We start from the raw sequence: 13,400 nt of genomic DNA, 5'->3' as shown, positions 1-13,400 counted from the left end.
CAATGAGGTTTGGTTTAACTGTCAAAACTCTGATAGATATGTCATCTTATCTATAGTTAGAAATAACAGCAGTAAAAGCTGCTGCAACAGTTGGCTCAAATTACACAGTGACAGTGCCATCAATCACAGTCTACAGGGGCCATTACAGGGGAGTTGTCTCTTAAACATATTGCCATTTTGAACTAGCAGGATGAGAAAAAAGCTTGAGAAGAGTTTGAGAAGAGTTAAGGGTAACAATGTGCGAACTCCTGGAGTCCTCACAGGGGCTTGACTGTTGGAGTAGGTCTGGTTTTTATCAGTTTTCATTTAGTTTGAGGTGGTTTTTGGCATCCTCTCTGCCTCCAGACTCAATTTTGTCGCAGTAAATTCCATGTCTAAATTTTTGTTCATTTTGACTTTGGGTTATTATGACATTTCACTCACCATAGCAACATCCTCCCTCATAAAACTTAATTCATCTGAGATTATTTTAACATATGGAGCTAATTTTCTATCAAAACTTAACTAACATAGTATACTTTTCAAATGCTGAGCAATTCACAAGTTTTCTGTCTATACAACTGTTCAAAGTTAGAGTTAAGCCTCAGTCACAAAGCTTCTTACGAATGATGGGTTCAAACGAATCTCCTGGTTTGTATGAGATCTGGAGATTGGAGACATTTGTGGAGGGACAAATAGTTTCTTACGGCTGTCTTATGAAGTCAGCACAGCTACCATTCACAACACAAGGGCAACTTGAGGCCTCCGTGAGAAAATTTTGTGTCGTACAAAGACCATACAGTTGTCACGTTCTACGTAAGGGTGCCTTGGGACCTTCCTACGTCAGACCTACGGCCACTTTATGAACTAGAAGCACTCGGAGAGCGCAGACCTCCGCCAAGGCTGATCAGTGCCCCCCCCCCGTGGGCCCCCCCACGCCAAGGAGGTTATGTTTTTGCCAGGGTTTGTTTGTCTGTCTGTTTGTTTGTTTGTCTGTCCGTTAGTGTGCAACATAACTCAAAAAGTTATGGACAGATTTTGATGAAATTTTCTGGTCTGCACCCCCCCGTGGGCTCCCCCACCCCCAATCACCACCAAAATTTAATCATTTCTTCCTTATCCCATTTCCAACAAACCCTGAAAATTTCATCAAAATCTGTCCATAACTTTTTGAGTTATGTTGCACACTAACGGACAGACAAACAAACAGACAAACAAACCCTGGCAAAAACATAACCTCCTTGGCGGAGGTAATTATTTTGTCGTAAGGTGGCCGTACGGCACCCCTATGTGCAACTCTTGGCACTCTCAACTAAACTTGGCACTCTCAAGTTGATCTTACGTTGTTTCAGAGTATTTAGATCAGTATAAAAACAGTGGCCGTGCACTAAAAGTCTATTGTTGTGATCATTGCATTCAAGATCGCAAAAATGCCCACAACACTGAAACTTCTACATTTGCAAGACAAAGAAAAGCAAGGTCAAGCGGTTGTGTCTGCTGTTTTGGTCCGGCAGCAGTGGAAAAAGAGGGACATTCTAAAACATTTAAGGTAAAAAAAAAGCTTAATGTACTTAATGCCCCAAAACAGTGATCAATCATCACCAAGGTTTGTGTGGACATCTGTAGTCATGCCCACTTTCACCTCTCCAAATATCAAAACAAAAACCCCAGAGTTATGGATACTGCCCATGTTAAGACTTTTCTGCTCCACAGGTGCAAAACAAAACAAAACAAAACAAAACAAAACATAGTTTAATATTAGAGTATTTTTTTTTTGTCATTCATTCATCTTTTGAACTGCTTTATCCTGGAGAAGGTCATAGGGGTGCTGGAGCCTATTGCAGCATTAGATATGTCCACACATAATTTGGTGAGGATTGATCCCTATTTTTAGATATTAAACTACGTTTTGCTTTTTTACATTAAGCGTTTTAGAATGTCCTGAAGAGAAGACAGAGAAGACAGAGACGTTGGTGGGTGTGGCTATGGATACAGAGGTGACACCTCTACAGACAGTATGAGACTCTGTGTGAATTACTACCCTCTTATTGTTTTTTCCGTAGGTAACAGAATAAAGTAATAAGGCAGAAGTTTCAGGGACACTGGTATATGAACTAATGTGATTAAAGTTTGACCCAGCATGTATTTTATGTTTGGGATCATGCGCTGTCTATGGTGCTGAAATTCACACTCCTGTATAAATGCATGGGGAAAAGACTGACCTGCACTGTTAAACATAATAAAAATTAGGAGTCATAATAAGACATCAAATGAAGAAATTTGAAGTAGAAGGTATTAGAATAAAACAAAGATACACAAGAATAATAGAGGGAACTGAACGTTAAAACCACCAACCGTCTGTCACCAAGTGCCTAACCCTAACTGTCCATTGCGCACATTCTCTCCGTCACCCTGATCCTTGTCACCTTGTGGACTCTGCATTATCTCCCTCCAGGTGTTGTTTCTTCATGTTGATTTTTGATATGTTAATAAAACATTTTCCCTTCAGCACCGTACGTTTGAGTCTTGTCATTCACTCCGTCTTCAAAATTTGCATACGACCCCCTCTAAGGACACCATGAATGACGCACTACTGCCTATAGGAACACCTTGCGTCCACCTTAAGAACACCGTTCGAATCTCTGTCTGTACGTCTGTTTGTGTGAACACTGTAAGGGGCCCCTAATAACAATGTAATGTGTTCTTGTGAGCTACTTGCAGCCACTGCAGGAACATGGGGTTCTGGAAGGGCCTCCTGATCTACGAGCATTGTGTGTTGTTCTTAGATTGTTCCTAAGGCATTTTCTAGGACACCCTACAAAAGGGGATTTCGAAGCTCGTTCGTGGAAAATTTTGCACAAAATCATTCACCTGGCTACAAACTTAAGAATGGTTTATGAACTCTCCATTCTTAAATGGCCGCCTTGAGAAGGCCATTCGTAATGGTCCATAAATCATTGGCACGGTGTTCGTAGCCATTCGTAGCGGCATTTGTGACTGAGCCTTTACCCTTTAAGCGCAAGTTTAGTTACATTTTCAGGAAAATATTACATTATTAAGTACTACCAGCTGCAACTTGCCGCACTGTATTATGTAAATATAGCTTTGCATTCTAATTGCATTGTGAGATTGAGCTGTTTCTCTGTAACTTATAATCACATTTTACATGCAAATTTAATAGCTTGTGCTTGCTACTGAATATATCTGCTCCTAGAAGCAAAGATATGAAAGGTCTTTGCTTGTCTTTCTTTATGAATACATGCTAAATGATGCCATTGCTTTCTGACCATCTCTTTATTAACTCTTTTGTTGTTGGACATTTTTAATTATTTATTTTTTGGATAATTTTTAGTCAGTGCTGAAAAAGACACAGATGAAGGGTTGTTACCGTCGAGCTGTAGTTGTTGTAATGTTTTCTTGTTTCTCTGCCACTTAAATTCTACTCCCATCTTCTCCTTCAGTTGACTGTGAGTGGTCCAGCTGGTCTCAGTGGACTCCGTGCTCGGCGAGCTGCGGTACAGGACGACAAAGCGCCACCAGAACCATCCTGCGGTTAAGTCAGTACAGAGGGGCCCCTTGTGAAGGGCCTGACACCCGTGCTGTGACCTGCTCGGCCCCTGACTGTGGTGAGTGAGACAAGAGACGATGACTAATATATTATTGATCATTGTAAACATCAATATTAACCAGGTAGGTCAACAGTAAGTGCTGGAATCAAACTACAAGCACTCAAGTACTGAACTGAAGTACAGCTTCCAGATACTTGTACTTGTCTTGAGTGATTACATTTCCTCTAGATTTATACGTATTCATAACTTCATCTCAGAGGCAAACTTTTACTTTTCATTTCACCACATTTGTCTGACAGCTTTAGCTTTTCATAATACAATTTGTCATCCCCTTACAAAATCCTTTATTGTTCACTTTAAAATTCTACTAAAGTGAAATAAACTCTTTGGATTCACTAGTCATAAATCTGGAAACAAGCTTGTTTTGCTGAGGACTCTTTAGGTCCATTTTGCTCATACTTTTAGTTGAATGCAGATGTTTCACTTGTAGTGGAGTATTTTCACAGAATAGTATAAGTGCATTTATTTCAGTAAAAAATCTGAACAAGCTTTGTATAACATAGCACTTCAGTATTGTTGTTGCAATACATTAATTGTTACAATAGAAATGTAACAGTGCAAAGCTTTTTCCTAATATCACAGTCTTGCCTTAGAATGTCTTTCCCTTTAGAATAACATACACACTATGTAATGGAATGCAGAAGCTTAAGGTTCTTAAAAACAAATAAAATCAGGATCTCATTTTAATTAAAGGTTAACTGTGTAACACTGGATGAGATTTAGAGATGAATTTTACGATTGTAACTGTGCCTTCACCTGAATCATTCCTACAGTGAGAAATAGAAATCCAAGTATTCCTCACACAGCTGTATTTGTTTTATCCATTTCGACAACCACTGGCAACCGAAACCATCTACATCTGTAAATGTTTAATACCTGTTGATCCACTAATCCTGTCAATACATGTAAATAATTGGTGTAAAATGCAGTTTGCCATCTTTTCGATGTTCAGAGGCTTCGTAGTGAATGTGGAAACGCTGTCATCTACAACATTGATTCACCAGTAAAACCCATGGAGTTTGATCAATGAGAGTGGATGAAGACACTTGGTTTATGTTCAGTCAATGATATATTTAGAGGAAAAAGTCATGTTTTCTTTATTTTTCTCTGTTTCTGACAATCAACTTTAAGCTGAGCTTTTATGAACATCTACATGATCAGTAAATTAATTATGGGGAAAATACTTGATTCTCATTGAAAAAGCACAAAATACAGAAGATAATATAATGAATAGTGATAAATCCCTTAAGAAAGGTTAAATAGAGGGAAAAATTCATTTGGGAGCTGCCACAAAAGTAACACTGGGTTTTTATGGGTTAAAGGGATATTAACTGGTTGATACTCAAACATACTAGGTTATGATAATACAACACTGGTTGCTGTTGGAGGCTCTTCATGGTCAGAACACCTCATTTTAAGGCGCATTTGAGGACATTATTTAAAATGTATTTTACAGCCTCACACACCCCTCTAAATCTTACACACTGGACCTCCAATTTGGGACTTTAACATGAAATCAACTACTGACCACTCCTTTTTCTTGCTTTCATCAATCAATCAATCGATCGATCAATCAATCAATTTTTATTTATACAGCACATTTTCATACAATGAAATGTAGCACAAAGTGCTTTACATATAAAATCAGTACACCCCACCACCACCACACACACATACGCACGCACGCACGCACACACACACACACACACACACACACACACACACACACACACACACACACACACACCCTTAAAATCAATCCTGAAACACATGGGGAGCCAATGCAGGGATTTTAAAACCAGTGTAATGTGAGCCCGCCTTCTGGTCTTTGTCAGCACTCAAGCGGCCGAGTTCTGGAGAAGCTGAAGTTGTGAAATTCTTTCTTTGAGAAGACCAGAAAGCAGGGCATTACAGTAGTCAATTCTACTGGAGATAAAAGCATGCATTAGCATCTCCGTGTTTGCTCGAGAGAGAACTGGATGGACTCTGGCTATATTCTTCAGATGATAAAGACCTGTTTTTGCAATGGATCTAATATGTGGGATAAAAGTGAGCTCAGAGTCAAATATAATGCCCAGGTTTTTTTTTTCTTGTTTTGATGGGTTAAAAGAATATGCTTGTAGTTTTGGCAAGTATTTCTCTCTTGTAGCCTCAGGACCAATTACTAAAACCTCAGTTTTGCCCTGGTTGAGTTGCAGTAAGTTTTCCGCCATCCAGGTTTTAATAGCTAAAATACAGTTAAAAAGGGCATCAAGTGACTGTGTGTCTTCAAAAGCAATGGCAGTGTACAGCTGTGTGCTGTCAGCATAGCTGTGAAAGTTGATGCTATGTCTCCTTATGATATCCCCAAGTGGAAGCATATACAGGTTAAAAAGTATGGGGCCTAAGATTGAGTCTTGGGGCACACCACATCTAATTTTGTGGATCCCTGAAGAGCAAGTGTCTATACTTACCAGAAATGTCCTATCTGTAAGATAGGAGTGAAACCAATTAAAAACAGTACCAGAGAGGCCGACCAGGTGTCTCAGTCTATTTAACAGAATTGGGTGATCTACTGTATCAAAAGCAGTGCTCAGATCCAGTAGCACCAGGACTGAGATCTTCTGTGAGTCTAAGTTGCACCTGAGATCATTGGCGATCTTTAAAATAGCTGTCTCTGTACTGTGATTAATCCTAAAACCAGATTGATATTTCTCTAAAATGATATTTTTATTTAAAAATTCAGTTGATTAAATACAACTTTCTCCAAAATTTTGCTTAAAAGGTAAGTTGGATATGGGTCTGTAGTTATAAAAATTGTCAGGGTCCAAATTGCTCTTCTTCTGAAGGGGCCTCACCACTGCCGTTTTAAAGGCAGTGGGGAAAGTGCCCATCGGAAGAGAGCAATTAACAATGTTTAAAAGCTTGCCTTCAAAGGATCCATAAAATAACTTAAAAGTGATGTGGGAATTGGGTCTAAAAGGCAGTTGGTTGGGTTTACTTGGGAGAAAACTCTACCAAGTGTCTTAGCATCAGTCAGGGCAAAACTGTCAAGTGTTTCATCGGGTGAAGGTAGACCCACAGTTTTATCAAAAATGGTTTCCTGGACAGGTAAAATACTGGATCTAATAAAATCAATTTTGCTTCTGAAGTGGTCTGCAAGACTTTCACACAAGCAGTCAGTTTTGGCAGAGTGTCTGTTGATATCTGGGTTGATTAAATGATCAGTTGTGGAGAAAAGGAGTTTGGGACTATTTTTGTGTGAAGAAATTATATTGGCGAAATATGTGTTTCTTGCTTGTCTGACTGCCTTGTTGTATATTTGAAATTGTTCAAGGAATAATTGACGGTTTCTTGTTGTTATTTTGCTCTTCCTCCATTTTCTATCAGCCATCCTGCATTTTCTTTTCAACATTTGAGTTTCCTCATTCCTCCGTAGGCTTTGTTTTTACCTTTTTTGTACCCAGTGGGGCTACAGAATTGAGGCTTGTTTTTAGTTTATTAAAATTTTCAACAATATAATCACAGGATGCAGATAAAGGGACTGGAAGGTATTTATGTAAAACTTCAATAAAGTTTGCAGCCACTTCAGGGGTCAGACAGCGCCTCCTCACAGTTCTCACCGAGGTGTCTCTTGTTAAAACCGGTGATGTTAAAAAACACACAGTAGTGGTCAGATGCAGCCAAATCAACAACAGAGGACACACTCGTGGACAGGCCATAGCTGATGACAAAGTCCAGAGTGTGTCCCCTGTTGTGCGTCGGCTGCATGACATGTATAAAATCCATGGAGTTATGTAAATTCATAAAATCTTTAGACAGCTTATCGGACTCGTTATCAATGTGCAAATTAAAATCACCAGATATTAAAATCATATCATAAGAGACATGGATTATTAAGAAAAACTCTGAAAACTCATCAATAAAAGCTTGGTGGTCTGTAAACAGTGACACAAATAATGGGAGGGTTGTTAAAAAACAAAGGCATAGTGCTCAAAGGTAAGGTACTGATCAAATAAAATTTGTTTGGTGAAAAGTGTATCAGAGTTGACTGAGGCTGTACTACCACCTTTCTTGCCCTTTTTAATAGAAAATACAAAGTTAAGGCCTCGGTGAGAACTGCTGGTGCATCCATGTTCAGCCATGTTTCTCTTAAAAATAAACAATCAATCCTATGATCTAAAATCAAATCATTAACAATAAAAGCCTTATTTGACAGAGAGCTCATGTTTAAAAGTGCCATGTTGAAGGTTGCAGGTGAGTTATTGGTCAGAGGTGTGGTTGCTTTGGAGTTACTGTCATTCCCTATCTCATCTCCTCTCATCTTACTGTGTTCTCCTTCCCACCCTCACATTATGTTATTTCTCTGTCGTCCTCTGCAGAGTGTCCTGTCGGTGAGCAGTGGAGAAGGAGTGTGTCGGATGAGCTCCCTCTATGTGAGAGGAGCTGCCAGGACATCTACTCCTCCTCTCCTGTCAACTGCAGCCGCTCCACTGAGGGCTGTGTGTGTCAAGAGGGGCTTTACCGAAACACAGAGGGCATCTGTGCCATCCCCGCCCACTGCCCCTGCCACGACCAGGGCATCCTACGGGAGGTAATCGCTGACACACACACATGCACACATGCACACACGCACGCACACACACACACACACACACACACACACACACACACACACACACACACCAGAGTAAACAGCTTGTTCCCATTGTACCTGCCTTATTGAGTTGTGTGTCTAAACCTTACCATTAGTGTTATGGTTATGTTCCCTCCCATTCACTCCCATTGTGTTATTTACTCATAAAGAAGGGCCGATTAGAAGATGAGTGACATGCCCCCAGGGCCACATTACACCACAATGCCTCTGCAGCCCACGGCCTCATCAATTATGTAGGAAGTGCCGTAGAAAGCCGGCACCCAGACCACAACTGGGCAAGCCTGCCAGGAATTATTTATGAAGGAGGGGATATTATAGGATTATAAAAATTAATCATAAACTGACAAGAGGTCAGATCTTCTCCTCTCCTCTTGATCTTTCATCTTCTGGCTTTTCTTTGCTTCTCTTGTTCTCATACCTTGGCTTTGTCTCTCACCTTTATTCCACTGGCTTTCTTGTGTAATCCCCTCCATTCCATTTCTTGTTATCTGTATTCTACTTCACTGTTATTTTTTTTTCTCCCTTTGTTTCCCTCTTTTATTCCCTCTCCCTCTGTGTATTCCTGCCTCAGTCCTTCCTCCTGCTTGTATCTGTCATCCTGTATCTCTCTCTTTGATTGTCAGCTACTGATGATGAATGCTCACATAAAGAGCCTCTATGGTTTTCTAATAAACCACTTACAGCTGTTACAACAAATTGGCTTTCTGAGTACCCTAAAGGCACGTCCTAGTCAGTAAACTGTTAATGTTTCCCATAGCCAGCACAGAAAATGGCAAGGTATTTTCAGTGTCTGTGATATTTTGTTAGAATTACAGAATCATATAGTACCCCCAAAACCTGCAGCAGTTCAGCCACAGTAAACTGTTCAATTTTATTCAGTCAACATACATAATACAATGCAAACAAAACAAAAGAGAATATGTGAATAATATTAATTCCCATCAACTAGTTTGCAGCAAATGAACCACATGGAGTCAGAAGGTGGTGCTATAGAATGCATGTTTCTGTATAAAAAAAAAAAGGAGTAGAAGAAGCAGTTTTCCATTCAAAATGTCTGTGATGTTTAGTCATGAATGATCTCCTGATTATTCCACACTCCCTGTTGCTACTTCAAACAATGTTTTCCATTTTATGGGAGTATACAGGAAGCCATTGGGGGAAATAGTGAATCAGTCATATGAGTTGAATATTTGCAACATCACAAATTAATTATTTGACACTTTTCAAATGTTATTGTTTCAGTAAACAATAACATTCTGGGGCATATCTGCTTATACTTACAGTGAAAGACACTTCTTCCATTTGACCTTGAAAGAGACCCCATAGTGTATATTTAAAATGTTGTGATACCACCGACAGCCTCTAGATGTTGGCTAAAAACTCCTGGCTTCCATAGCCTTGCACTGAACTTTGCAAGTCAATTAATATATTTTCCAGGAGTCCTGCTGGTCTCAGTGTCTTTATTCTCTGGACAGTGTTCTGTTTGAGACAGAGAGAGAGACAGAGAGAGAGAGAGCGATGATCCAGGGAAAACCTGTGAGGTGGTAAAGCACAGACAGTCCGGGGAAGAAGGACAGTCAGTAACATGTATTTGCTGGGGCGTAAAGAGTAGAGAGGAGGAGCAGAGAAGCTCAGTGTATCTTGAGCCTCCCAGCAGTCTGAGCCACCCTAACTATAAGATTCATCAAAAAGGAAAGTTTTTAGCCTACACATTAACATAGAGATGGTGTCTGCTTGCCAGACTGAGGCAGGGAGATGGTTCCACAATAGTGGAGCTTGATAGCTGAAGGCTCTAGCTCCTGTTCTACTCTTGGAGATTCTAGGAACCACCAGTAAACCTGCATGTTGAGAGCCTAGTGCTCTAGATGGATTGTATGGAACTAAAAGCTCTCTCAGATAAGTAGGTGCCTGGCCATGAAGGACTTTGTGAGGAGGAGTATTTTAAAGTCTGTCCGAGCTTTTACAGGGAGTCAGTGCAGAGAAGCCAACACAGGAGAAATACGGTCTCTTGATACTGGTTCTGGTCATTTAGAGCAGCAGCATTCTGGATTAATTGAAGGGTCTTTGAAGACTTTTTAGGACAGCCTGAGAAGAGTGAATTACAATAAAGTGGTCTAGATGTAATAAAAGCATGGACTAGTTTTTCCACATCATTCTGTGCTAAAGTATGCCTAATTTTAGCAATATTACGCAAATGAAAAATGGTTGTTCTAGAAATCTGTTTTATGTGAGTTAAATGATTGATAAATGATGAATGAATCTAGTGCTGCCACTAACAACTAATTTTCTAATGATTAATCTTTCGACTGTTTTTTTGATTAGTCAATGACCAGAGTTTCATTCTCAGTGGGTGTGTCACTGAGTGGGGAAAACTTGTTGGAAACATGGTGGCTGGTGGTGTACCAGAGGCTTTCACCTGCCACTATGCTTCCTCCTTCCTTCGAACAGTCACCCACTGTTCATGTTCTCCCGGCTGCTTGAGAACTGCTGGGGTACGGCTAACTGGAGCTGGTGGGTCCAGTCCAGCTAAAGGTACCTGGCTAGCTGTCGCAGCTATTGATTTATTCATGGAGCGGACCTGTACACTTAATTGGCTAAGCCTCGCTTCCATGGCTGCAAATACACTACATTTGTTACAGATACCATTTTCGCTAAAAAAAGTGGATGACATCTGACACATCGAGCAAGACAGAAGAGGAGAGTGGAAGGGAGAAAGAGAAGCCATATTAGCCGCTAAACTACCGTAGATTAGCAACTTGGACTGAAACACAGTGATTCTGTCCACTGTTTATATACAGTCTATAGTTCCACTTGTGATGCATATCATATCAAAGATTAATTGCTTATTAAAAGCACCCATGTTGCTGACAATCAGTTTAATTCCCCTTTCTTCTCCTTACCACATCTAGTCTCCTCTTTCCATTTTCTCATCTCTTCCGATACATCTTTTTTCATTTCCATCTCTGTCCTTTCTCAGTATAAATGTCAACAATCTGTGCATTACAGCTGAACAGTCTTAGGCAGAAGCCAAACCCTTATACATACCTGCCTACATTCTTATCTCTGTAAGCTTTAACAAAAAAAGCTCAAAAGAAAAACTGCTTACATTTGTACCCCTCACACCCCCGTCTTTTGAAAACCAGAAGCACTTGTTTAATTTGCATTGTTTAATAATTTAACTCCAGCAAGAGAAATGCAAGTCCTTCTAATTCATTCTTTAATTTTTACACAGTCTGGTGGTGACTATAATTTTGCACTGAATATTATTTGCATTGTTATGATGCATTTTCCTTTAACATAATCAAAATTTTTGTTTCTATGTTAGATTATGACCAATCACACTCACAAGGAATTTTATCCCATAAACTCTTTTAGTTTCAAAAATCATTAAAGTTGTAATGTAACAATCAATTAGTTTTTTAATTTACAAAAAGCACTAATGTATTATTGACAATATTTGTGCATCAGACTGAGCTTTGACAAACTCCCCTCTGAGGGTTCACTGGATTTACTGATTGTCCAGACTGCACTGACAGATCCAACACTGTAGGTGTTGGATCAGTTACTGAGGCGTCACTATAGTACTTGCTTATCAAAACTCCAGTGATTAAAGTATGTGTATGTTTGTGTGGGAGCCAGGCAGGATCAGAGTGGGAGGAAGGCTGCCTATCGTGTCGCTGTGTGAATGGGAGGAAACTGTGCCAGTTGAGGTGCCCTCCACTGCAGTGTGACGAGGTGAGACACACAGTACAAGTCTGTCTGGTTATGTGGTGAATATGTAGGGTTTTTATTGTTTTTACAGTGACATGTTTGGTGCAGTCTGTACTTACAAGAGGAAGAAACAGTCGATCTGTGTCATCCACAAGGAATGGAGCACATCTCCCACTTTCATAGTGCCATGCACCACTAATGTAGACAGGGATTGGCAACAGTGTTTTAATCAAGACTAAAAGAGTTAGTGTAAGTCCATACACACTTACCTAGCTCTCTCATTTTATACAATGGATATTCATAAAGTTAAAACTTCTATTGAGGTCAAGTAACCTTGCCTAAAGGTCTAATGTAAATCCTTTTTAGTCATGAAATCTTGAAGTTTGGTCCCCAAAACTAAATTTTATCAGTTCATTAGTATGCGTAAATCTCATTAGTCACTTATTTGTGCTTGGCATCCAAGAAAACCAAGAATAATTTACAACGTATTTTCATTTAGTAGTTGTTAGTATGATAAAATTAATTAACATTGATAAACAGATAACCAAACAAAAGTGTTTTCATTTTCGTTTCACTGTCTTACAACCAAATGTTGACACTGTGTAATATTAATGCAGGTCTGTCAAATCTAGAAGTCCAGGATGAAAAACTGATTGCCACAAATATAATATGGCTTCAAAGCTGAAAAATCATTCTTAACTTTAATATTTCCCAACAAAAGATTATGTGACTATCAAATGTTGACATTCATTGTTGATATGATTTAAAAAATGAGGAATATGTCATATTGCTTTTTAACCATTTAATAATAATCTACAGAGCCTTCGATATAAGAGAGTCGCAACACTACCATCAGTGACGTGCAGTGGGGTTCATGGCTGGGGAGGCACTGACTCTTTCAGAGCCAGATCTACAAATATATGGTGGCCTGAGAAACTGGAATAGAGAGAGTGAGCAAAAGGAATGGCCTGGGTATATGGGCTCTGCATCAAGTCAGCATAGGTAGACTGGCAGGAACTCAACAGGAAACCTTCAAAAAGAGCCATTTCAAACTAAAAATAAAAAAAGTTTATGGTCTTACCTTTATTTGTACATGAAATGTCATCCTCCATTTTTGATGAGGTGAATTAAAGTGTATAAAAAAGAACGAAGAAGTGTGACCGGACTATTCCCTCTGCGTTGTGTTATTGGAAGGACAGAAACTCGGGACACAGTGATCTCTTGCGGAGACAGTCTCCATTTATTCACCCTGGACAACAGGATCACAAAGACAGTTAGCTGGGATGCTAAACTAGGTCCCGTACCCAAATCTCCCGCCAGAGACAACATGAAAAAGGGCACATACCTGGACAACAGGATCACAAAGACAGTTAGCTGGGATGCTAAACTAGGTCCCGTACCCAAATCTACAATGATGAAAACATCATATCAACACCGTGCGGCAC

General features: G+C 39.7%; 1 protein-coding gene across 1 annotated transcript in view; it reads left to right on the top strand.

The window, feature by feature from the left end:
• LOC115411693 (SCO-spondin-like) overlaps positions 1 to 13,400 on the top strand; it is a 204,861-nt gene that overhangs the window by 168,724 nt on the left and 22,737 nt on the right. The window contains 3 exon segments of the mRNA XM_030123908.1: positions 3,441 to 3,605; positions 7,970 to 8,181; positions 11,884 to 11,979. Of these exon segments, the coding sequence (XP_029979768.1) occupies positions 3,441 to 3,605; positions 7,970 to 8,181; positions 11,884 to 11,979 (473 nt within the window).

Source organism: Sphaeramia orbicularis, chromosome 20 (genome assembly GCF_902148855.1).
Source record: "Sphaeramia orbicularis chromosome 20, fSphaOr1.1, whole genome shotgun sequence".
In the NCBI taxonomy this organism is placed as follows: Eukaryota; Metazoa; Chordata; class Actinopteri; order Kurtiformes; family Apogonidae; genus Sphaeramia; species Sphaeramia orbicularis.
The sequence above is the reverse complement of the archived record's forward strand: the minus strand, read 5'-3'. Positions and strand labels throughout refer to the sequence as shown.